This window comes from Oncorhynchus clarkii, chromosome 6, assembly GCF_045791955.1.
Source record: "Oncorhynchus clarkii lewisi isolate Uvic-CL-2024 chromosome 6, UVic_Ocla_1.0, whole genome shotgun sequence".
NCBI classification, from domain to species: Eukaryota; Metazoa; Chordata; class Actinopteri; order Salmoniformes; family Salmonidae; genus Oncorhynchus; species Oncorhynchus clarkii.
In genome coordinates, this window is record NC_092152.1 from 30,943,522 (window position 1) to 30,967,659 (window position 24,138).

General features: G+C 42.3%; 1 protein-coding gene across 5 annotated transcripts in view; it reads right to left on the reverse strand.

The window, feature by feature from the left end:
• Positions 1-13,857, reverse strand: part of LOC139410948 (AP-1 complex subunit beta-1-like) — a 54,905-nt gene extending 41,048 nt beyond the window's left edge. For 2 of the 5 annotated variants that reach the window (XM_071156644.1, XM_071156641.1), the window contains exons 1-12: positions 13,779-13,857; positions 11,716-11,776; positions 11,224-11,329; positions 10,881-11,016; positions 10,482-10,727; positions 9,303-9,493; positions 8,910-9,131; positions 8,306-8,426; positions 8,039-8,134; positions 6,072-6,187; positions 4,245-4,410; positions 221-319 (exon numbers count right to left, since the gene is read on the reverse strand). In XM_071156644.1, coding sequence (XP_071012745.1) covers positions 221-319; positions 4,245-4,410; positions 6,072-6,187; positions 8,039-8,134; positions 8,306-8,426; positions 8,910-9,131; positions 9,303-9,493; positions 10,482-10,727; positions 10,881-11,016; positions 11,224-11,329; positions 11,716-11,752 — 1,536 coding nt within the window. In that variant the 5' untranslated portion in view covers positions 11,753-11,776; positions 13,779-13,857. Of the gene's footprint in view, positions 1-220; positions 320-4,244; positions 4,411-6,071; positions 6,188-8,038; positions 8,135-8,305; positions 8,427-8,909; positions 9,132-9,302; positions 9,494-10,481; positions 10,728-10,880; positions 11,017-11,223; positions 11,330-11,715; positions 11,777-13,508; positions 13,638-13,778 lie in introns of those variants that run through there. The other 3 variants (XM_071156642.1, XM_071156639.1, XM_071156643.1) reach the window with 2 other exon arrangements.
• Between the last annotated feature and the right edge of the window lie 10,281 nt (positions 13,858-24,138).

The following is a 24,138-nucleotide window of genomic DNA, read 5'->3' on the forward strand; positions in this document are numbered from 1 at the left end:
TAAGCTAATTGTTGGGAGATGGAGAGATCGAAGACAGGACTATACAACTTACTTTGGGAATTCAAAAGTGAAGACAAATCGGGTTTCTGTTCTTCTATTGGGCAATTAGTGACAACTGACATGGCCTGAAGGCCCTGGCATAAGAAGCATTGGTGTGAGACTGTGGCTGATTAGATCCCTGCTGTTGACTGTGTGTGTGTGTACACCCCGGGACACTCACCTGTGTGGCCAGGCTCAGCACCTGCTGCACCAGCTCCTGAGTCTCAGTGGGTTTCTTCAGGAACAGCTTCACTATGGCTGTCAGCAGCTGCAGTTGCACCTGGGAAACCAGAGCAGACGAGACCAGCTATAACCCACTCATACATACATACATACATACATACAACTCACATCAACTCAGCTTACAGCTACAGTTGAAGTCAGAAGTTTACATACACTTTAGACAAACACATTTAATACAGTTTTTCACAATTCCTGACATTTAATCCTTGTAGAAATTCCCTGTCTTAGGTCAGTTAGGATCACCACTTTATTTTAAGAATGAGAAATGTCAGAATAATAGTAGAGAATTATTTATTTCAGCTTCTATTTCTTTCATCACATTCCCAGTGGGTCAGAAGTTTACATACACTCAATTAGTAATTTGGTAGCATTGCCTTTAAATTATTTAACTTGGGTCAAACGTTTCGGGTAGCCTTCTACAAGCTTCCCAAAATAAGTTGGGTGAATTTTGGCCCATTCCTCCTGACAGAGCTGTTGTAACTGAGTCAGGTCTGTAGGCCTCCTTGCTCACACACACTTTTTCAGTTCTGCCCACAACTTTTCTATAGGGTTGATGTCAGGGCTTTGTGATGGCCACTCCAATACCTTGACTTTGTTGTCCTTAAGCCATTTTGCCACAACTTTGGAAGTATGCTTGGGGTCATTGTCCATTTGGAAGATCCATTTGTGACCAAGCTTTATCTTCCTGCCTGATGTCTTGAGATGTTGCTTCAATATATCCACATAAATTGTACATCCTCATGAAGCTATCTATTTTGTGAAGTGCACCAGTCCCTCCTGCAGCAAAGCACCCCCACAACATGATGCTGCCACCCCCGTGCTTCACGGTTGGGATGGTATTCTTCAGCTTGCAAGCCTCCCCCTTTAACCTCCAAACATAACGATGGTCATTATGGCCAAACAGTTCTATTTTTTGTTTCATCAGACCAGCAGACATTTCTCCAAAAAGTACTATCTTTGTCCAGATGTGCAGTTGCAAACGGTAGTCTGGCACTTATGGCGGTTTTGGAGCCGTGGCTTCTTCCTTGCCGAGCGGCCTTTCAGGTTACGTCGATATGACTCATTTTACTGTGGATATAGATACATTTGTACCAGTTTCCTCCAGCATCTTCACAAGATCCTTTGCTGTTGTTCTGGGATCGACTTTTCGCACCAAAGTACATTAATCTCTATGAGACAGAGCTTCCTGAGCGGTATGACGGCTTCGTGGTCCCATGGTGTTTATACTTGCATACTATTGTTTGTACAGATGAACGTGGTACCTTCAGGCATTTGGAAATTGCTCCCATGGATGAACCAGACTTGGAGGTCTACATTTTTTTTCTTCTTCTGAGGTCTTGGCTGATTTATTTTGATTTAACCATGATGTCAAGCAAAGAGGCACAGAGTTTGAAGGTAGGCCTTGAAATACATCCACAGGTACACCTCCAATTGACTCAAATGACATCAATTAGCCTATCAGAAGCTTCTAAAGCCCTGACATCATTTTCTGGAATTTTCCAAGCTGAATTATAAGTGAAATAATCTGTCTGTAAACAATTGTTGGAAAAATGACTTGTCATGCACAAAGTAGAATTCCTAACAGACTTGCCAAAACTATAGTTTGTTAACAAGAAATCTGTGGAGTGGTTGAAAAACTAGTTTTAATGACTCCAACCTAAGTGTATGTAAACTCCCGACTTCAACTGTACATACATAAACTCAGAAAAACAATTAACAGCCCTTTTTCAGGACCCTGTATTTCAAAGATAATTTGTAAAAATCCAAATAACTTCAAATCTTCACTGTAAAGGGTTTAAACATGTTTTCCCATGCTTGTTCAATGAACCATAAACAATTAATGAACATGCACCTGTGGAACGGTTGTTAAGACACTAACAGCTTACAAGCGGTAGGCAATTAAGGTCACAGTTATGAAAACTTAGGACACTAAAGAGGCCTTTCTACTGACTGAAAAACACCAAAATAAAGATGCCCTGCTTATCTGTGTGAACGAGCCTTAGGCATGCTGCAAGGAGGCATGAGGACTGCAGATGTGGCCAGAGCAATAAATTGTAATGTCCGTACTGTGAGATGCCTAAGACAGCGCTACCGGAAGACAGGACAGACAGCTGATCGTCCTCACAGTGGCAGACCACGTGTAACACCTGCACAGGATCGGTACATCCGAACATCACACCTGCGGGACAGGTACAGGATGGCAACAACAACTGTCCGAGTTACACCAGGAATGCACAGTACCGCAATAGGCTGAGAGAGGCTGGACTGAGGGCTTTGTAGGCCTGTTGTATGACTGGCAAAAAGTGCTCTTCACTGACAAGTCGCAGTTTTGTCTCACCAGGGGTGGTGGTCAGATTTGCGTTTATTCTTCAAAGGAATGAGCGTTACACCGAGGCCTGTACTCTGGAGAGGGATCGATTTGTAGGTAGAGGGTCCGTCATGGTCTGGGGCGGTGTGTCACAGCATCATCGGACTGAGCTTGTTGTCATTGCAGGCAATCTCAACGCTGTGCGTTACAGGGAAGACATCCTCCCTCATGTGGTACCCCTTCCTGCAGGCTCATCCTGACATGACCCTCCAGCATGACAATGCCACCAGCCATACTGCTCGTTCTGTGCGTGATTTCCTGCAAGACAGGAATATCAGTGTTCTGCCATGGCCAGCGAAGAGCCCGGATCTCAATCCCATTGAGCACGTCTGGGACCTGTTGGATCGGAGGGTGAGGGCTAGGGCCATTCCCCCCAGAAATGTCTGGGAACTTGCAGGTGCCTTGGTGGAAGGGTAAGGTAACATCTCACAGCAAGAACTGGCAAATCTGGTGTAGTCCGTGAGGAGGAGATGCACTGCAGTACTTAATGCAGCTGGTGGCCACACCAGATACAGACTGCTACTTTAGATTTTGATCCCCCCTTTGTTAAGGGACACATTCAATTTATGTTAGTAACATGTCTGTGGAACTTGTTCAGTTTGTCTCAGTTGTTGAATCTTATGTTTATTCAAATATATACACGTTAAGTTTGCTGAAAATAAACAGAGTTGACAGTGAGAGGACGTTTCTTTTTTTGCTTTGTTTACATACATGCAGTACAAAAAAGCAGTATGTACTAAACAGCATTTGCACAACACTTCCAACTAAACACGTACTCTACAAAGAGTTCGGCATGTAGCGTTTTATACTGAAAAAAAATTAAACAGCCTGAACAAAAATCTCTCTCCAATGCATCAATACTATGTCTAAATCTGTCCTGCTAAAATGGAGCAGAATTAATTAATCTATGGCTTAGCATGTGGTTTCCAAACAAGCAGAGCTAATCCCGAAGCAAAACATGTGCAGAATACTCTAGATACATGGATCCACAGAGGAGGATATAATACCAACCGCTTCAAGGAGGAAACACTACAGACTTCAATTGCTATTAAAGTGTCATGTTTTTTCCATTATTAACATCATCGAGAGACTGGATAGAAGATGACGTTTATAGGAAACAAAGACTAGGTACTTAAAATGTCTCTCCACGAGTCTACAGTTTTTCCTAACTTCATCAAAAACAGCTTGAATTCTTAAAGTAAATCAATGCTCTTTCACAAGCACTGCCTTTAAGCGTGCCATAACCAACCAGTCAGCATCTTCATAGAGCTGCTGTTGTTGCCTCTTGAGAGCTAAAACAGCAGTTAACCTGTGAGACTACAGCAGCCCCTCTTTTTCAAAGTCAGCCAGTCAAGTATAGGGCTACCTTCTCTTGCTATAGGCTACTAAATGCAGCCCCCCCAATATCTCCCAGTATGCACAGAATGGTTCCATTGAAGCCTGTTTGGAGTGAGCAGTAAACAGCATATTGTTAGCATCCCAAATGGCACCCTATTCCCTATGTAGTGCACTACTTGAGACCAGGGCTAATAGTGCACTATATTAGGGAATAGGGTGCCATTTGGGACGTATCCCATGTGTGAGTGAGTCAGACCTGGGTGCTCTCGTCGTGGAAGCCCTCCAGAAAGCTCTCCAGCAGTTCGTCAGCGTTGTCGATCCTCTCAGCATACTCTCCTACGATCCAGATCATGGCTGCCCGCGCCTCCGGCTCATCCAGGGAGTCCAGGTTCTCACACAGCGTGGCGATCACACTCTCATACCTGGGAACAGACCATGGTTAGGAACTAATGACTCAATACCAAGTCAATACCAAGTCACAGACGGAAAAACATTTTCAAATGGGAAATAGGTTTGCAGTCATTTTTTCTCATTTTACCATATTTATCAACTGTTGTCAGTTGAATATAAAATGTTATCGACTCTGCAGCATTCCTCGAGAATGGTATTAGCATAAATGCCAACACAGCATCTGAACAGGATGTGCTGGAGCAGTAATGCGAGCCAAGGGCATGGCAATAGAATCTGTTGCAAAGACAAACATTTCACAGCCTCTGAATCTTCACTTCACTAAATTCTAGGACTTTTTTTTGTTTAACTCTGTGCCCCTGTATTATAAAATATTTTGTGGGCTTTCTTGCGAGCACAATTACTAAACTTCATGCTGGATGAACTGTTATTTTCTGCATCACTTTTTTGCTGGAGGAGAAAGAAAAAGAGGGAAAAAAAAGGGAACAGAATGTCTTTACAATAAATTACCATGATTCACTACCCAACACCTAAAAAGACCAAGAAAAGAGTTACCAAACAGTATGCAATCATCCATTTCCTGGCAGAAATAAAATGTCGGAATATACAGCAACAGCTAACAAACTTAATTACAGAGTAATGCAGGTTCAATGAGTGACTCGTGGCTGTGAGGTCATGTTCAGTAAACAGCAGTCCAGTAAGTTAAGTAGGTGCAGGGCGACATGGACTGGGTTTCAAGTGGGTAGGAGGTTTGTCTGTCTGTCTGTCTGTCTGTCTATGTGGCACATGGATCCAGCCTACTGAGCCTTGATAGAGTAGGGGTCAGGCTCTGCCTGGGGCTGCCTGGGCGTTGTCAGGGGCAAGGATTCAGCGCTACGCACTGCGGACTGACACCTTGCATATCTATGAGTGAGAGAGGTTAGAGGAGTCTTCATTTGGCCCAAAAGCTCATTTTCATGCCTTTCACGATGAAAGCCAAGCAGAAAACCCGCTGTCAGAGTAATGAGCTTTCTCGCTACCTCTCAGGCCAAGATGTGATCTGGGTGGCAGTGAGCCGGAACAGACAGGGCTCCAGTAGTGTGTGTGGGTGCGGCTATGTGCGAGTATAAATGCATTTGCTAGCGCTAGTACGCTATGCTTGTCTTAAGTGACAACAGGAGAGACCATAGACCATTTTAACAAGCATGGCAATCTCTGCTGAGGTGTAATACAACCTCTGTATGACTCATTGAATATCAATCTCCCTCAAAATTGTCCATGGCTGGTTTAGTCCATCGCTATACTTCTGGTTGCCTTAAACATTAATGAGATAGATTGCCTGTCAGATCTCAACAGCCTATCTTGACGGTTGGAATGGTTTCCCAGTAAAAATCTTGCACACAGAAAAATAACACTCCCCTTCTTACATCTGTAAGTGCTGGTTAGACTCCTTCACTGATTAACTCAGTTGTGATATACGCAGTGCCTCTTCCATCAGTCATTCATTTCGCCTTATAATTGTGAAACGATTTGAGGATCCATTCATAGGAAAACCAAACACTAACTGGGTTATAAGGATTGCGAGCCCTATGGGCCCGGATCAAAAGTAGCATACTATATAGTGAATTGGGTGCCATTTGGGATGCGACACTGTGTAATAACCAGGCCTGGACCTGACCATCAACAGGTGACCTACTTGTTTGGGTACTTGCGGAAGATGTCCTTGATGACCACGATGGCCTCCTGCACCACATAGTTGACCTTGGTCTGGATGAGGTCCAGCAGGGTGCTCACACAGCGCTCCGCTGATTGCTGACAGACAGACAGATGCTGTCAGCCAAACACAGAGCAGGCCAGAGAGACCCTACCAAAATCGGCATTATTCAGGCTTTCAATATTTATGGTGACAGTCATCTGGCTTGGTCATCACAAGCATGAAAAAGCCCCAACATTTCAAAGACATATATACTGCACATGCTGCACAGTAAACCCATGACACACATGCATTAGGCTAGCAGTAAAACAGTACAGTTAACATGAGGGTTTGCTGTATAGGACTTTAAAACATTATGTATATGACCTGTGTACAGTCGTGGCCAAAAGTTGAAAATGACAAATATTAATTTCCTAAATTTGCTGCTTCAGTGTCTATAGATATTGTCAGATGTTACTATGGAATAGTGAAGTATAATTACAAGCATTTCATGAGTGTCAAAGGCTTTTATTGACAATTACATGAAGTTGATGCAAAGAGTCAATATTTGCAGTGTTGACCCTTCTTTTTCAAGACCTCTGCAATCCGCCACTGGCATGCTGTCAATTAACTTCTGGGCCACATCCTGACTGATGGCAGCCCATTCTTGCATAATCAATGCTTGGAGTTTGTCAGAATTTGTGGGTTTTTGTTTAACCACCCGCCTCTTGAGGATTGACCACAAGTTCTCAATGGGATTAAGGTCTGGGGAGTTTCCTTGCCATGGACCCAAAATAGCGATGTTTTGTTCCCCAAGCCACTTAGCTATCACTTTTGCCTTATGGCAAGGTGCTCCACCATACTGGAAAAGGCATTGTTCGTCACCAAACTGTTCCTGGATGGTTGGGAGAAGTTGCTCTCGGAGGATGTGTTGGTACCATTCTTTATTCATGGCTGTGTTCTTAGGTCAAAATTGTGAGTGAGCCCACTCCCTTGGCTGAGGAGCATCCCCACACATGAATGGTCTCAGAATGCTTTACTGTTAGCATGATACAGGACTGATGGTAGCGCTCACCTTGTCTTCTCAGGACAAGCTTTTTTCCGGATGCCCCAAACAATCGGAAAGGGGATTCATCAGAGAAAAGGACTTTCCCCTCAGTCCTCAGCAGTCCAATCACTGTACCTTTTGCAGAATATCAGTCTGTCCCTGATGTTATTCCTGGAGAGAAGTGGCTTCTTTGATGCCCTTCTTGACACCAGGTCATCCTCCAAAAGTCTTCGCCTCACTGTGCGTGCAGATGCACTCACACCTGCCTGCTGCCATTCCTGAGCAAGCTCTGTACTGGTGGTGCCCCGATCACGCAGCTGAATCAACTTTAGGAGACAGTCCTGGCGCTTGCTGGACTTTCTTGGGCGACCTGAAGCCTTCTTCACAACAATTGAACCGCTCTCCTTGAAGTTCTTGATGATCCGATAAATGGTTGATTTAAGTGCAATCTTACTGGCAGCAATATCCTTGCCTGTGAAGCCCTTTTTGTGCAAAGCAATGATGACGGCACATGTTCCCTTGCAGGTACCATGGTTGACAGAGGAAGAACAATGATTCCAAGCACCACCCTCCTATTGAAGCTTCCAGTCTGTTTTTCAAATTCAATCCGCATGACAGAGTGATCTCCAGCCTTGTCCTCATCAACACTCACACCTGTGTTAACAAGAGAATCACTAACATGATGTCAGCTTGACCTTTTGTGGCAGGGCTGAAATGTTTTTTGGGGATTCAATGAATTTGCATGGCAAAGAAAGACTTTGCAATTAATTGCAATTCATCTGATCACTCTTCATAACATTCTGGAGTATATACAAATTGCCATCACACAAACTGAGGCAGCAGACTGTGAAAATTAATATTTGTGTCATTCTCAAAACTTTTGGTCACGACTGTACAGCTACAACTCCTTTCCCTCTCTCACCTCCACTTTGATGGCACAGCGGCCGATGGCTCGGACTGCCTTCCGCACAAAGTCCACATCCACCTCAGTGGCATACTCCTTCAGCTCTGCCAGCACCTAAAAAAAACACCAGCATGTGGTCACTGATACTGGCTTTCATCTTGTCTAGGAATCACATTACTGCTTGTCCAGGTTTCTTCCCAAATGATTACTTTTTTTTTTTTTATTAAAAAAAAAATCATGGCTTCTAAAGGTTCTAACTGTAACAGTAGTGTGTGTGTGGGTCACCTGGGCAATGTTAGCTTGAGATGCCAGGCGGATCATGATGTCCAGTTTCTCCAGCTTGACGTAGATGGGGTCGTTGTACTTCACAAAGAACACCTTCATCTCATGCTTCAGAATCTCTGGGCTGCACAGAGAAAAATGTATGATTGCCATCAACAGAACATTTATTTGTCAGTTCAATAACGGTGGAATTAGCAGAATACAGCCAACACATCCAAACTATTTAATGTGCCGAGGAATCACTGGTAACATCCCAAATGTCACTCTATTCCATATATAGTGCACTACCTTGGACCAGGGCCCAGGTCAAAATATGTGCACTATATAGGGCAAGGTTCTCCAACCCTGTTCCTGGAGAGCTACTGTCCTATAGGTTTTCATTCCAACCCTTATTTAGCGCACCTGATTCTAATAGTTGGTTGATAAGCAGAATCAGGTTAGTTACAACTGGGGTTTTAGTGAAAACCTACAGGAGGGTAGCTCTCCAGGAACAGGGTTAGAGAGCCCTGATATAGGGACGAGAGTGCTATTAGGACAGCACACACACTGAATAGCTGTATTAAGCTGCGACACTCATTTCTGTTGGTAGTCCCTCTATCCCTCCTACCGTTTCTGTACGATGAGGTTGATGTTCCTCAGGGCCACGTACTGCAGCTCGGGCTCTGCAGACAGCAGGGTGACCAGGGGCGGGGCCAGCTTCTTCAGCAGGGTGCCATAGTAGTCCAGGTCCTTAGGAAGCATCTCCATGAACTTCATCAGCACCTTGACCGCCGACAGCACCACCGCAGAGTTGGCATGGGACAGACGGGGGGTCACCCGCTCACAGATACTACAGAATGAGAGAGGGAGGGGAGGACAGAGATGAGACGAGTACAACTAGAGGGGAAGAGAGAGTGGGGAAATGTACACTTAATATACAGCAGATGGTCATGGACACTGACAGGGAGAATCAGTGTGTCAGATAAAGCAATAAACTAGGAGGCATCCGGTGCTTTCTGACCTCTGGGACTCGCGGTCATCGCGAGGGGTGTAGTTGGCCAGGCAGTCCAGAATGAAGATCTGACCCCACTCGGTGCACTCGTTGAGGGCCGTCAGCAGCTTGTTGATGGACTGGGGGTTCAGGTCCAGCAGGTTGCTGTTGGGGTGGGACTCTGCAATCTCAGACAGGGCTGCCACAGCATTTGCAACCACCTGAAAGAGAAAGAGAGGGCCAGAAAGTCAGCAAGTTAGACTGCAAGAGCACATATCTCATTGCAGCCCACTAGGTTAACAGAAGTCATTCATTGCCAAACAGTGAATGGCGGCCATGACACTTCCCCCACATCTGACCATTGTTTACGTCACAGAGAGCATTACAGGACCCTTTCAGCACTGTCTCTGGTGATCTACCCCAGGCCCCTGTGATCCACACCAGGCCCCTCTTGTATCCACCCCAGGCTTCTGTCCTTGCACCAGTGAGGACAAATATCAGCAGAAGAGGGCAATGTTCTTCCTGCCCCCAAGACCTGCCTCAAAGTTCTGAGCTGCTGATTCCAGAGAACTGGCATGCAACTCAAGAAGCAGCAGCGGATTGACCGGACGCTGTTTACGGAGCTCACAATTCATCACAATCCTTGCCCCGGTGGGGCGAAGACCAGAAGAGGGTGAGGTCCTTCTTGCCTGAGGCCTGCCTCAGAGAGTGCTGAGAGAGCTTGCGAGCAACTCTCAACAAGGAGCAGCAGCGTTGGATTGGGGGGGATCAAAGACTTGTTTGAGAGACACCAGACTAACGTCGGTCCAGTTTGAGCTGGCGGGGCAGCAGTAGATTGGCCAAACGCTGTGTACTATCGCCCGACCCCTTCTTTGCATGTCCACTGTGTGACATTTCTAACTAATCTGTAATTCACTCGAATCTGTGGCATGAATATATGCAATGCTTACAATTGTCTACAACAAAAGGGACATACAGACACTCCTTTAATTGTTATGGTCCCCTCTAACTTCAAAATGTTAATTGTGAACTGAAATTAACTGAACCGTGTTTTAAGAGCTACTGCAAGTCACTCTGAATAAGAACGTATGCTAAATGACTTAATGTAACCTCTCATTCTTGAAAAGTAGGACTTTAGCCCTAGAGCCAGTAGTCTAACCCAAGGTCAGGTAGTCTAGCAGGCTAGTCACCCTGCCATGGGAGCCTCACCATAGGGTTGGAGTCAGAGATGAGGTCCTTGAGGGTGTCTAGGAAGCCCTGGTCCTCCACCAGCTGGGCGTTGATGTCATGGAGCTTGGCCACACACACAGCTGCAGTCTTCCTCACGTAGGGGTCCTCGTCCTTCAGACATTTTCTCAGAGGCTCACACAGGTACTCAGTGATCTTGTCCACACGGATGCAGCCCATAGTACGCACAGCCAGGGCCCGGATCAGGGGGTTAGGGTCCTCACAGTCCTGAAGGGGGAGGAGAGTCTCTATGTTAGTTTTCACACACTGAGGAGTATTGAGATGTCACTACCAATCCTTTAACTTAACAGACAGTGAGAAAACCTTTTAGAGCAATAGGTCAGTACTGTTTGTCGGACCTGCCCTGGTTTTGTGCTTTACCTTGACGAAGGTGTTGACAGCCATGATGGCCATGTCTGGCTGGCTCTTGGCATAGTTCATCAGGTACAGGTAGACTAGCTTCTTCAGCTCCAGGTTGTCAGTCTGCATGCAGTTCACCACATCTGGAAACAGGGCACTGGGGTAGGGGGAGACATAGATCATGAGGGTCTATGAAATCAGCTACTAGTGAATTATAGGATCTCTATGTGGGAGCAGAGTCAGGATGGGCATAACAATTGACCACATTCTCAGAGATAACACAGTGCCATCTGAGGGTGGCAATGGACAATGTTATAGCACATCTTTTCACCATGGGTTTCTGACATATTCTAACAGGATTCACCTGACATCTTTCCCAACGGTCATGGAGGCAATGACCTTCTTCACAGCCTCCTTCTTCTTCTCCTTCTTATCGCTGTTCAGCTCAGCTTTCAGCTCAAAGATCTCTCCTGCGCACACATGAAAACGGAACATAACAGATCGCAGAAGTGTGTGTACGTGGAGTAGTCATGCATAATGCAGCAGATCAAGACTGGTGTATATAACCAGCCACTGTAGGGTACCCTGCATATAACCAGTCACAACATTAACACATTTATTATTATAGAGATTTGGTTGACATAGAACTGTTTAAACAGTTTGTGGTTGGGAGCCATTTTTTTTTCCTATAACATTTTCTAGGTCTCTGATTACACAACATTTGGATTAGTGCCTAAAAACAAGTCATGACTCATGACTAATATGACAAGAGTAGCCTAAAGCTGAGCTCTGAATAAAGGTTAACAATAAATAGGCCAAATTGAAATTCACTTCGGAAAGTAATAAGTTATAAGACCTTTCTTTGTAGTGGTGAAATACTTGGAGTCCGTCATCTTGGATCCAAATTGTCGGTTCTCCTGCAAGGGAAAAAGAGAGAAAGAAAAAGAGAAAAACAAGCACTGAAGTATTTTTTTCCTAAAAGGAGAGGGATCCACAAAGGAGACAGGAAACTGTAAAAGTGCAAGTGTAGGCAAAATAGGAGGACGTTCTTTCTTCCATCACTTGGACACTTGGCTGTGATGTTTTTCTATGAAATAACAATGGACAATGTGTAAAAACACATTGGTCGACTAAATAACAGCACATACTCAATCAGCCAGCCTGACTGATGGTGTCCTCTGGGGTCTACAGAATCTCAGTCTGCAGCCCTGCAGCGCACAGCACTATCCATTTCCTGTTGTTGAATTCCACTTTATCCTTTGTGAAAGGTCTTCCCAAAAAAACAAAAGAAACACTACTCTATACTAAAAAGCAACACTGAAAGTAGCAGGCTTTGAAAGTAAAAACGCTCTGAAAACAAAAGCATGTCTCTTATTTCACTGAACACCCCCAACTTTAGAACAATATGATGAGTTTTGGCAATGTGTCTCACATGTTGATGCGAAATGAATGGTGCTGTAGCAGTCAGTGCATTGAATCCATTTCATCCATCATCATTAACACCCAGTATTAATACTTTTTTTTCTGCACAAGGTAGCTCTATAGACATCAATGTAGACTTAGACTGTATGAACAATAAAATAAAATAAATGCCACTACTACAACCATGTTATCACACCCTGCTCCCACAGTGATAATGCAGAGAGCACAATGCCTGTTGAGAGGCCGTCTGGATGGGCAAAGAGAACAATGACAGGTGGAAGAAAAATGTTGCTGCCCACCTCCCTGTCACTGGCTGGACAAGTTTCTAAATTGCAGTGCTGTGTGGTGGTGGTGGTGGTTCATTTGACAGGACCCCCAAATTCCCTGGGACTAAAAGTCACTACTCTGAGATTAGATGTAGGTCAAACCATGATAGAGTAATGTTAGCTAAAATGTTATAGTTTGAGGTGCATGAATAAAATGGTGTAGGAACTGTGTTAGTACAGCATCATGACCACCAGATCTGTGGCCCTTTGGGAACAAATATATGAACTGAGTATGCTCACAGTAAGGCCTAATTGCTGTGTTATGGCAATAACTGGCAGTCAACAGCCAGCTGTCATAATGCAAATGTTGCCTCAACACAGACTGCCTTTGCATCGAACGTTAGCATTAAGTCAGTTATTCACCAAAGATACAAGTTGCTGTAAATGAATCACTATTTTTTAACAACTAGTTAGCTAGTTTTCAAAGGTTTAGTAAAGGAGCTGAGACTGACAAACAATGCGTGGCATCTGACAGCGAACAGGAGCCATTCGACAGCTGTCAAAATCAAGCGTTTGACCGATTGTTATTAACTAACTAGGTTGCTAATAATGTTAGCTAGATGGCACGCTAGCTGCTTAGCTACAACCAATGCTAGTTTAATTAACCCGGGGCCATAAGAACATATTGAAATACCCTGTAAATTAGCTACTTATGTGGATAATGTACAATGTTAAAAGCCCTTGCAAAATATGATCATCATAACTAACTAGTTACACATTTTCACACTTCCTCATTGTGATTACTAACATTAGCCAACATTTAGCTAGCTTGCCAGAATGGTTAGCATTACCTCGGCTCTGCTCTCATTCACCTCAAAAGCTAATTTGTATCAAGACAAATGTAATGGCACAAATTTGATTTTAAAAATAGTTATCTTTCTAACTTCGATTGATCACTCACGCATAATTGATTAGCCCACTCCATGTTTGTTTGCTGAATGAACCTGATGCTCAACGACTGTACAACTAGCTAGCTAGCTGATGCTCTGCAGTCTGGCAAAAGAAATGACCTTCTAATGTAGGGGCTTAAGGAAGCATTTGCCGGGATAGTTAAGCTCTTAATCTATCGAACTATTTTCAAATCCAACAGCACAGAATTAACGTACCTACTGAAGTTAAAATTAGACACGACACAGAGTAAAACGGAACATAACATCGACAGACAGCTTACCGTGGCAAAGTGTGTTTAATTTGTCCTGGCTTCGTTCGTTCCCACCCACTTGAATATCGCCATCATATGTTGTTTTTTCACTTCCGACTTCCGTAATAAGGTTATTTGGGGGTAATAAGTGTTTTGGGGATTCTGGATGACCAGACAGCTAGCAACAATTACAATAAGCTGTCATGTGAGGAATCGTAGGTGGCTTGTTTCATCTTGTTCTTTTTTAACTTGGCAAGTAAGTTAAGAACAAATGCTTATTTAGAATGACACCTGGGAACAGTGGGTTAACTGCCTGTTCAGGGGCAGAACGACAGATCTTTACCGTGTCAGCTCAGGGATTCAATCTAGCAACCTAGGCTACCTGCCACTCCAACATGATACCATGTCTCGTTTTGAGGTGTTTTCATTGATGTCATGTCTATTTTAAAATGGCTAATATGCACTAGCTAGCTAACCATCAGCTGTAACAATGTATTTGAGAGACAAGTGCACATTTATTCATGTTTTCAATTTTATTTATTTAACTAGGAAAGTCAGTTAAGAACAAATTCTTATTTTTAATGACGGCCTAGGAACAGTGGGTTAATTGCCTGTTCAGGGGCAGAACGACAGATTTGTACCTTGTCAGGTCGGGGATTTGAACTTGCAACCTTTCGGTTACTCTAACCACTAGGCTACCCTGCCGGCCCAATAAACATTGGAGATAAATTGTTGACATGTAAACTATATTTTAAGCCAAACCCATCTGTTTTACCCCATAGTTGGGTATGCATTGGTTTGTAGCCAAACTACCAACCCATCTATATGAACATGACTCATTTGGTGAGAATAATATCTTTCTTCAATTAACTAGGATATCAGATCACTATTTTCACATGATATACACTGAACAAAAATATACACGCAACATGTAAAGTGTTGGTCCCATGTTTCATGAGCTGAAATAAAATATCCCAGACATTTTCCATATGCACAAAAAGCTTATTTCTCTCTACTTGTGTGTACTTTGCCAAGATAATCCATCCACCTGACAGGTGTGGCATATCAAGAAGCTGATTATACAACATGACAATGCTGGGGACAATAAAAGGCCACTCTAAAATGTGCAGTTTTGTCACACAATGTCACATGTCTTAAGTTTTGAGGGAGTGTGGAATTGGCATGCTGACTGCAGGAATGTCCACCAGCGCTAGCTTTTGCCAGATAATTTTATGTTAATTTCTCTACCATAATCTGCCTCTAACATCGTTTTACGGCCTCATAACATCAGACCACGTGTATGGTGTTATGTGGGTGAGCGGTTTGCTCATGTCAACGTTATGAACAGAGTGCCCCATGGTGGCGGTGGGGTTATGGTATGGGCAGGCATGAACTATGGACAACAAACACAATTGCATTTTATCGATGGCAATTTGAATGCACAGAGATACCATGACGAGATCCTGAGGCCCATTGTCTTTCCATTCATCCGGGGCCGTCACCTCAGGTTTCAGCATGATAATCCACAGCCCCATGTGGCAAGGATCTGTACACAATTCCTGGAAGCTGAAAATGTCCCAGTTCTTCCATGGCCTGCATACTCACCAGACATGTCACCCATTGGGCATGTTTGGGATGCTCTAGATCGACGTGTACGACAGCGTGTTCCAGTTCCCGCCAATATCCAGCAACTTTCGCAAAGCCATTGAAGAGGAGTGGGACAACATTCCACAGGCCACAGTCAACAGCCTGATCAATGCAAAGGAGATGCGTCGTGCTGCATGAGGCAAATGGTGGTCACCAGATACTGACTGGTTTTCTGATCAATTCTGATCCTACTTATTTTAAGGCATCTGTGACCAACCGATGCATATCTGTATTTCCAGTCATGTGAAATCCATAGATTAGGGCCTAATTTATTTCAATTTACTGATTTCCTTGTAAGAACTGTAACTCAGTAAAATCTTTGAAATTGTTGCATGTTGCGTTAGTATTTTTGTTCAGTATAGACCAATCAGTCCATTTTCTTGAACAACTAGATATATGCCCAAACTGAGATGGAGCCTGATCACAGTATGATTTAAAAATATGGGGAAAAAATGATCTGGATAACAAATCTCTCCCTCACACATACACATATCGCACTGAGCACGGACCGACACCGAAGTTTCTTGGATGTCTTTTTTCAGTCTTGTCTATGATTGGTTCAGATTTGATCTAGTCTGGTCCACACCAAATCTGAACCGATCTTAGATGTCTGTTTGGTTCAGATTTAGTCCAGTCTGGACCGGCCTTGATTTGGCTCAACAATAGATGTCTATGTTTGGTCCAGTCCAGACTTGAGTTGGCCTAAACATAGACATCTATGATTGGTTCAGATTTGATCTGGTCCAGACAGCACATACAATACAGCAGAGTACAGTACATTAAAGAAAATACAGTAGAGGACAGTATAATATCATACTGAAATGTACTCTACTGAATTAAACCCACCTGAATTCAACTACTGTCCTGTACAATACTACTCTGCTCTACAGTACTGAACTGTGCCTTAGTGTTCAAACTTGTGAAACATAGCCTACACATCTATGACTCGTTCAGATTTGGTAGTTGTTTTGGGGGCCGAGCGTATTAGAATTATACCCAGCAAGCTTTGCAAGGGTTTTTTACATTTCGGTCATTCAGCGGATGCTTTTATCCAGAGTGACGTACAGTCAGTGCATTCAACTAAGGTATACAGTGCATTCGGAAACTATTCAGACCCCTTGACTTTCTCCACATTTTGTTACGTTACAGCCTTATTCTAAAATTGATTAAATTGTTTTCCCGACCTCAATCTACACACAATACCCTATAATGACAAAGCAAAAACAGGTTTTTAGAAATGTTTGCAGATTTATTAAAAACTAAAATATGATATTTACATAAGTACTCAGACCCTTTACTCAGTACTTTGTTAAAGCACCTTTGGCAGCGATTACAGCCTCAAGTCTTCTTGGGTAAGACACTTCTCTGCAGATCCTCTCAAGCTCTGTCAGGTTGGATGGGAGCGTCGCTGCACAGCTATTTTCAGGTCTCTCCAGAGATGTTTGATCGGTTTCAAGTCCGGATTCTGGCTGGGACACTCAAGGATATTCTCTCTTTCTTTCTTTCTCTCGGAGGACCTGAGCCCTAGGACCATGCCTCAGGACTACCTGACATGATGACTCCTTGCTGTCCCCAGTCCACCTGGCCGTGCTGCTGCTCCAGTTTCAACTGTTCTGCCTTATTATTATTGGACCATGCTGGTCATTTATGAACATTTGAACATCTTGGCCATGTTCTGTTATAATCTCCACCCGACACAGCCAGAAGAGGACTGGCCACCCCACATAGCCTGGTTCCTCTCTAGGTTTCTTCCTAGGTTTTGGCCTTTCTAGGGAGTTTTTCCTTGCCACCGTGCTTCTACACCTGCATTGCTTGCTGTTTGGGGTTTTAGGCTGGGTTTCTGTACAGCACTTTGAGATATCAGCTGATGTACGAAGGGCTATATAAATAAATTTGATTTGATTTGATTTGATTTGAAGGACATGTCCCAAAGCCACACCTGCACTGTCTTGGCTGTGTGCTTAGGGTCGTTGTCCTGTTGGAAGGTGAACCTTCACCCCAATCTGAGATCCTGAGCGCTCTGGAGCAGGTTTATCAAGGATCGCCCTGTACTTTTCTGTAAATCCTTCCCTCAATCCTGCCTAGTCTCCCAGTCCCTGCTGCTGAAAAACATCCCCACAGCATGATGCTGCCACCACCATAGGGATGGAGCCAGGTTTCCTCCAGACGTGACACTTGGCATTCAGGGCAAAGAGTTAAATCTTGATTTCATCAGACTGGATAATCTTGTTTCTCATGGTCTGAGAGTCCTTGAGGTGCCTTTTGGCAAACTCCAACCAGACTGTCATGTGCCTTTTACTGAGGAGTGGCTTCCGTCTGGCCTCTCTACCATAAAGGCCTGATTGGTGGAGTGTTGCATTGACGGTTGTCCTTCTGGAAGGTTCTCCCATCTCCACAGACGAACTCTGTAGATCTGTCAGAGTGACCATCAGGTTCTTGGTCACCTCCTTGACCAAGTCCCTTCTCCCCCGATTTCTCAGTTTGGCCGGGTGGACAGCTCTTGGAAGAATCTGTGGTTCCAAACTTCTTTCATTTAAGAAAGATAGAGACCACTGTGTTCTTGGAGACCTTCAATGCTGCAGACATGTTTGGTACCCTTCCCCAGATCTGTGCCTCGACACAATCCTGTCTCAGAGCTCTATGGACAATTCCTTCAACCTCATTTCTTGGTTTTTGCTCTGACATGCACTGTCAACTGTGGGACCTTATATAAACAGGTGTATGCATTTCCACAAATCATGTCCAATCAATTGAATTTACCACTGTTGGACTCCAATTTGTAGAAACATCTCAAGTGTTTACAGCTCTCGTCGAAAGGAGTGGACCAAAGCGCAGCGTGGAAAGTGTTCATGATTTTTATTTTCAAAAAAGACAAAAAAAAAAAAAAATAACCAAAGTGAAAGCGCACAGTTCTGTCAGGTACAGACACTAAATAGAAAACATGATCCCACAAAACCCAAATGGAAAATTACAACATATATGATCCCCAATCAGAGACAACGTAGACAGCTGCCCCTGATTGGGAACCACATTCAGCCAAACACAAAGAAAAATAAAAAATAGAATTTCCCACCCGAGTCACACCCGGAACTAGAAACACAAGCATTTCTCTACACTCGCATTAACATCTGCTAACCATGTGTATGTGACAAATACATTTGATTTGATTTTTACATAGAGAATAATAAGGATCTCTAAGGTCAGGGCGTGACATCAAGAATGGTCAATGGAAATTGGATGCACCTGAGCTCAATTTCGAGGGCCCATAGCAAAGGCTCTGAATACATATGTAAATAAGGTATTTCTGTTTTTTATTTGCAATACATTTTCAAAAATTTCTAAACAGTTTTTGCTCTGTCATTCTGGATGGTGTATTATGTATAGATTGATTAAATGAAATATATTTTCTTCATCAATTTTAAAATAAGGCTGTAACGTAACAAAATGTGGAACAAGTCAAGAGGTCTGAATACTTTCCTAATGCACTGTATAAACAACAACATATCACAATCATAACAAGAACAAAAACATTTCTGTAACCATTACTGAGAATGTTATTGTAGTTGAAGTGGTATTGGTTTATTTTATAGGCTGGACTACTTTGAACAACTTTGCTGCCAGTTTAAAAGCTTTGGGAAAAGCTAACATAAGTGCACGTGACAGATGGGAGCGATAGTAAATATTATGTAGCAATCTTCAATTGGTTCCTATTTCCATATTGCGTTCCTATATTAAATGGATTAAAAAAACACGATTTTGATATAATGCTTACTTCATTGACAATGTATGTGCAGTTGAAATTTGGCCATAGAATCAAGGACAATAAAATATGTCATCTTCTGGAAGAAAAAAAATATTTTCAACGTCCAGGAAATAATTATTTTCATCATCCGGAAATTATGTATTTTCTATGGAATGCCGTTTGGGTCTTTGCGTGTCAAAAAAGATACACGTCAAATAATTTGACACGTCAGCAAGCCAAGCTTTACCACTACTATCAACAGCACTGTCAAATATGTACAAAAAAGTATTCAAACACCGGCCACGAACGATGTATTTACATTACCGCGTTGGTAATAAAGCATTATTTGTTCGACGGCAACGTCTGGGGTAAGTTAGCTAGCACCAATACAATCAGACTGAAAACAATGACAAGTAGAAACTGGTGAGGCTCGACAGGACCGAGTTATGTGTTGTGAAGCTAGCCGCAATAAGGATTAGGCACAATCGTGGAATTTGCGGTTTTCCTTCAAAATAAAAGTACCTATTTGAAAGTGCTGCATTAGGTTACAATTGATGAAATCATGCCATATTTAGACTAGATAATGTTTAAACAAGGTTGTGACATGAAATACGGGGGATAGTGTAATCAATGTGTAATAATTACGTAAAACATTTATGAACGCGTTAAATTATTGTGTGACGTGCAGTCATATTCAGGTCCTGATTGGTCAACAAGCTTATTTGACATGTAAAAAAGTGTTATTTGACGTGTATATTTTTTGACCCGCAAAGACCCAAACGGCGTTCCATAATTTTCTGGCTAAATCGGAACCTAAAATGAACCTAACTTCAACGTCTGGAAAATACGTATTTTAAACATTTTTTTACTGGGGACACATGTAACGGATGTGAAACGGCTAGCTAGTTAGCGGTGGTGCGCCCTAAATAGCGTTTCAATCGGTGACGTCACTTGCTCTGAGACCTTGAAGTAGTGTTTCCCCTTGCTCTGCAAGGGCCGTGGCTTTTGTGGAGCGATGGGTAACGATGCTTCGTGGGTGACTGTTGTTGATAATATGCAGAGGGTCCCTGGTTCGCGCCCGGGTATGGGCGAGGGGATGATCTAAAGTTATAATGTCACACACACATGCAGCACGTATAAAACTATGGAAGTATGAAAACGCTTCTCCCTTCATTCTCTTTATCTTCTCTGGAGTTTTACGGTGGTTTGCACGTAGGCTATATAGACTTTCTAGTTTCATTTAAAAAGATGATTCTAACCTCAGTCAATACTGGAATAATTAGAGGTCTTTTCACCATAATTTCACTACACTGAAAGTTGTAATAAATCAACAACAAAACATGCAGTTAATAAAAGACCATACAAAATGTATAAACAAAATCAAAGGAACATATTTTATTACAAGAACAACTTGACAGCAATTCATTTTCAAGGAACCAATGAAGTCTTGGTATTGCAGTATTGCTATTTAATACAGACAAATTCCACAATGTCAAGCACTCTTCAGTACATTTATTAAGTCATTGTTTGATAGAAGATAACATCCGCAAATAACGCTTAAACACTGAAATAAATTCAAATGAACATTCAAAATGTATGTTATGATCAGTTTCATTTCATTACCTTGTGTTATGCCATTTAGACATAGATAAAAAGGGAGATCAAAAGAGAGAGAGAGAGAAAGTTCTGGAATTTACAAAGCAGCATTTGACAAACAAAAACCAAGCATGTAGAGATGACATGCAACTTTGCACACTAAGATAAAAAAAAAATTGCAATCATAGTTGAATTGACAAATTCAATCATTGGCCTATGGTTTTCTTAATGTCACAAACATGTAAAACTACTTGTAAAACCTGTCACCTGCTAACCCATCATGCATGTTTTAATATTTTAAACATATTACATAATTGAACAATTTAATTGAAAATAAAACACATATAGATATCTTTTTTTAAGACCGCTACACGTAAAAGCAATGAAATGAAAAGGTTGATCAGCTTCTCATTGGTCAGAGAAGAGAGAAAATGTACGTTGGCTAATAATGCAAACAGAGCCTTTATGGCAGTGGAGGTTTAAATATGTTGGAACTGTATCTTTGAGCAGTTAAAAGCCTAGGCTGTGTGTAGGTTGGCTCATTCCTGTGTAGTCATCAACAAAACCTTTGACCCTCTTGGATTGGCTATATTCATTGCTGGAGTGTTCCCTTTATATGGCAAATAAATTCAGATTCTGGATCTTTTAAAAGCATAACAGTTTCTGCTGTATTGTCTATTTGGTTGATGTGTGGACATTAATTGGCAAGATAAAACATGTTAAAAGCAAATCTTTTAACAATCAAAATCCCCAAGTCAAAGACAAAAACACATGAAAGCTTCCTCAGAAATGGTCTCAACTGTCTGCAGTTGGAACCTTGTGCATTACTAAACTATGGGCTCTGGCTAAAACCATTAGGATAATCGTGAACCACAGTTCTAACACCATTTTTTCATGTATTCTTTATAACTTATTTTGGGCTCTCACTGGCATTAGATTCTACATCCAGTGTTGTTTCTCACTTAGAGCCCCATCCGTCACTCGAGACCAATTCATAAATAAACAAGACCAACAACATCCCTCCCTGCTTTTCTTCAACTCTACCTACATTCCCATTGACACCTGGTACATAATCCTATACAGAATGTACACTTCGATTCAGTTTACTGAAAGACACACAAACAAACTCTTTCCACTCGGCTTGTGCCATCCATTTACTGAAAACCCACTGCAGCACAGTCCCTGTCATTCCACTGTAAAACCATTCATAGCAGTCTTACACGCACTACAACCCTGTTAAAGTGCCAACACCACAGTCATATCCCTGCCCTGCTCTGTAATTGATAATACCAATAAGGCAAGAGTCTATAGCGGGACAGACATATCCATTACACTATCTATTACTCATGTCCATTCCCCAGATTAAAAAAAAACATTCAAGAAAAACCTACACATATTCTTAAGTCATTTCAATAAACCACACAATACATCACGATCAACAATCTGCTCCAAACCAGTCTAGCAAACTCAATCTGTGAAGGAATTTCATTCAAATGAGACCATCTTTTTTCAACCACTAGATGTCACTGAATATCCTTTGATGAGAGAGTGGTTTGTCTGTATCTATCATACAAATCCATTGCAAATAATATGCTGCTTTTTATTTCATGTTTTTGGACAATTCTACATTGAGAGAAAAACTGATGGTGATGGAAATGAATTCACACTCAAGAGTGAATGGGTGTTGTTGGGCACCAACGTTCTCAAACCACACTCACACATTTTAAGGCCAAGGGAATTGTCAAGGCATTTCCAACAGCAATATTGCATAGCTAAGGCAGCATAAAACCCCATACAGTGAATATTTACACATTTCATAATTCATTTTTGTTATATACACTATACCCACATCTTTATGCAAGTATACATATACATGTACAGTGGCAGGAAAAAGTATGTGAACCCTTTGGAATTACCTGGATTTCTGCATAAATTGGTCAAGAAATTTGATCTGATCTTCATCGAAGTCACAACAATAGACAAATACAGTATGCTTAAACTAATAACACACAAACAATTATACGTTTTCATGTCTTTATTGAACACCACGTGTAAACATTCACAGTGCAGGGTGGGAAAAGTATGTGAACCCTTGGATTTAATAACTGGTTGACCCTCCTTTAGTAGCAATAAACTCAACCAAATGTTTTCTGTAGTTGCGGATCAGACTTGCACATCGGTCAGGAGGAATTTTGGACCATTCCTTTTTACAAAACTGTTTCTGCTCCACAATATTCTTGGGATGTCTGGTGTGAACTGGTCTCGAGGTCATGCCACAGCATCTCAATCGGTTTGAGGTCAGGACTCTGACTGGGCCACTCCAGAAGGCGTATTTTCTTCTGTTGAAGCCATTCTGTTGTTGATTTACTTCTGTGTTTTGGGTCGTTGTCCTGTTGCATCACCCAACTTCTGTTGAGCTTCAATTGGCGGACAGATAGCCTAACATTCTCCTGCAAAATGTCTTGATAAACATGGGAATTCATTTTTCTGTCAATGATACTGTAGCAAGCTGTCCAGGCTCTGAGGCCTGGTGTGCTGTGCCCTTTTTTCTCCACACAGTGCTGTGTGTTCCCTCTAAACAACTCAACTTTAGTTTAATCTGTCCACAGAACTACTGGAACATTCAGGTGCTCTTTTGCATACTTCAGATGTGCAACAATGTTTTTTTTTGGACACCAGTGGCTTCTTCCGTGGGGTCCTCCCTTGAACACCATTCTTGTTTAGTGTTTTACATATCGTAGACTCGTCAACAGAGATGTTAGCATGTTCCAGAAATGTCAGTAAGTCTTTAGCTGACACTCTAGGATTCTTCTTAACCTCATTAACCATTCTGTGCTGTGCTCTTCCATTCATCTTTGCAGGAAAGCCACTCCTAAGGAGAGTAGCAACAGTGCTGAACTTTCTCCATTCATAGACAATTTGTCTTACTGTGGACTGATGAACATCAAGGCTTTTAGAGATACTTTTGTAACCCTTTCCAGCTTTATACAAGTCAACAATTCTTAATCTTGGGTCTTCTGAGATCTCTTTTGTTCGAGGCATGGTTCACATCAGGCAACGCTTCATGTGAATAGCAAACTCACTTTCTGTGAGTGTTTTTTATATTGCAGAGCAGCTCTAACCAACATCTCCAATCTCATTGATTGGACTCCTGGTTATCGGAGTCCTGACTCCAATTAGCTTTTGGAGAAGTCATTAGCCTAGGGGTTCACATACTTTTTCCAACCTACACTGTGAATGTTTAAATGATGTATTCAATATAGACAAGAAAAATACAATAATTTGTGTATTATTAGTTTAAGCACACTGTGTTTGTCTATTGTTGTGACTTAACAGGAAGATCAGATACAATTGTTATGACCAATTTATGTAGAAATCCAGGTAATTCCAAAGGGTTCACATACT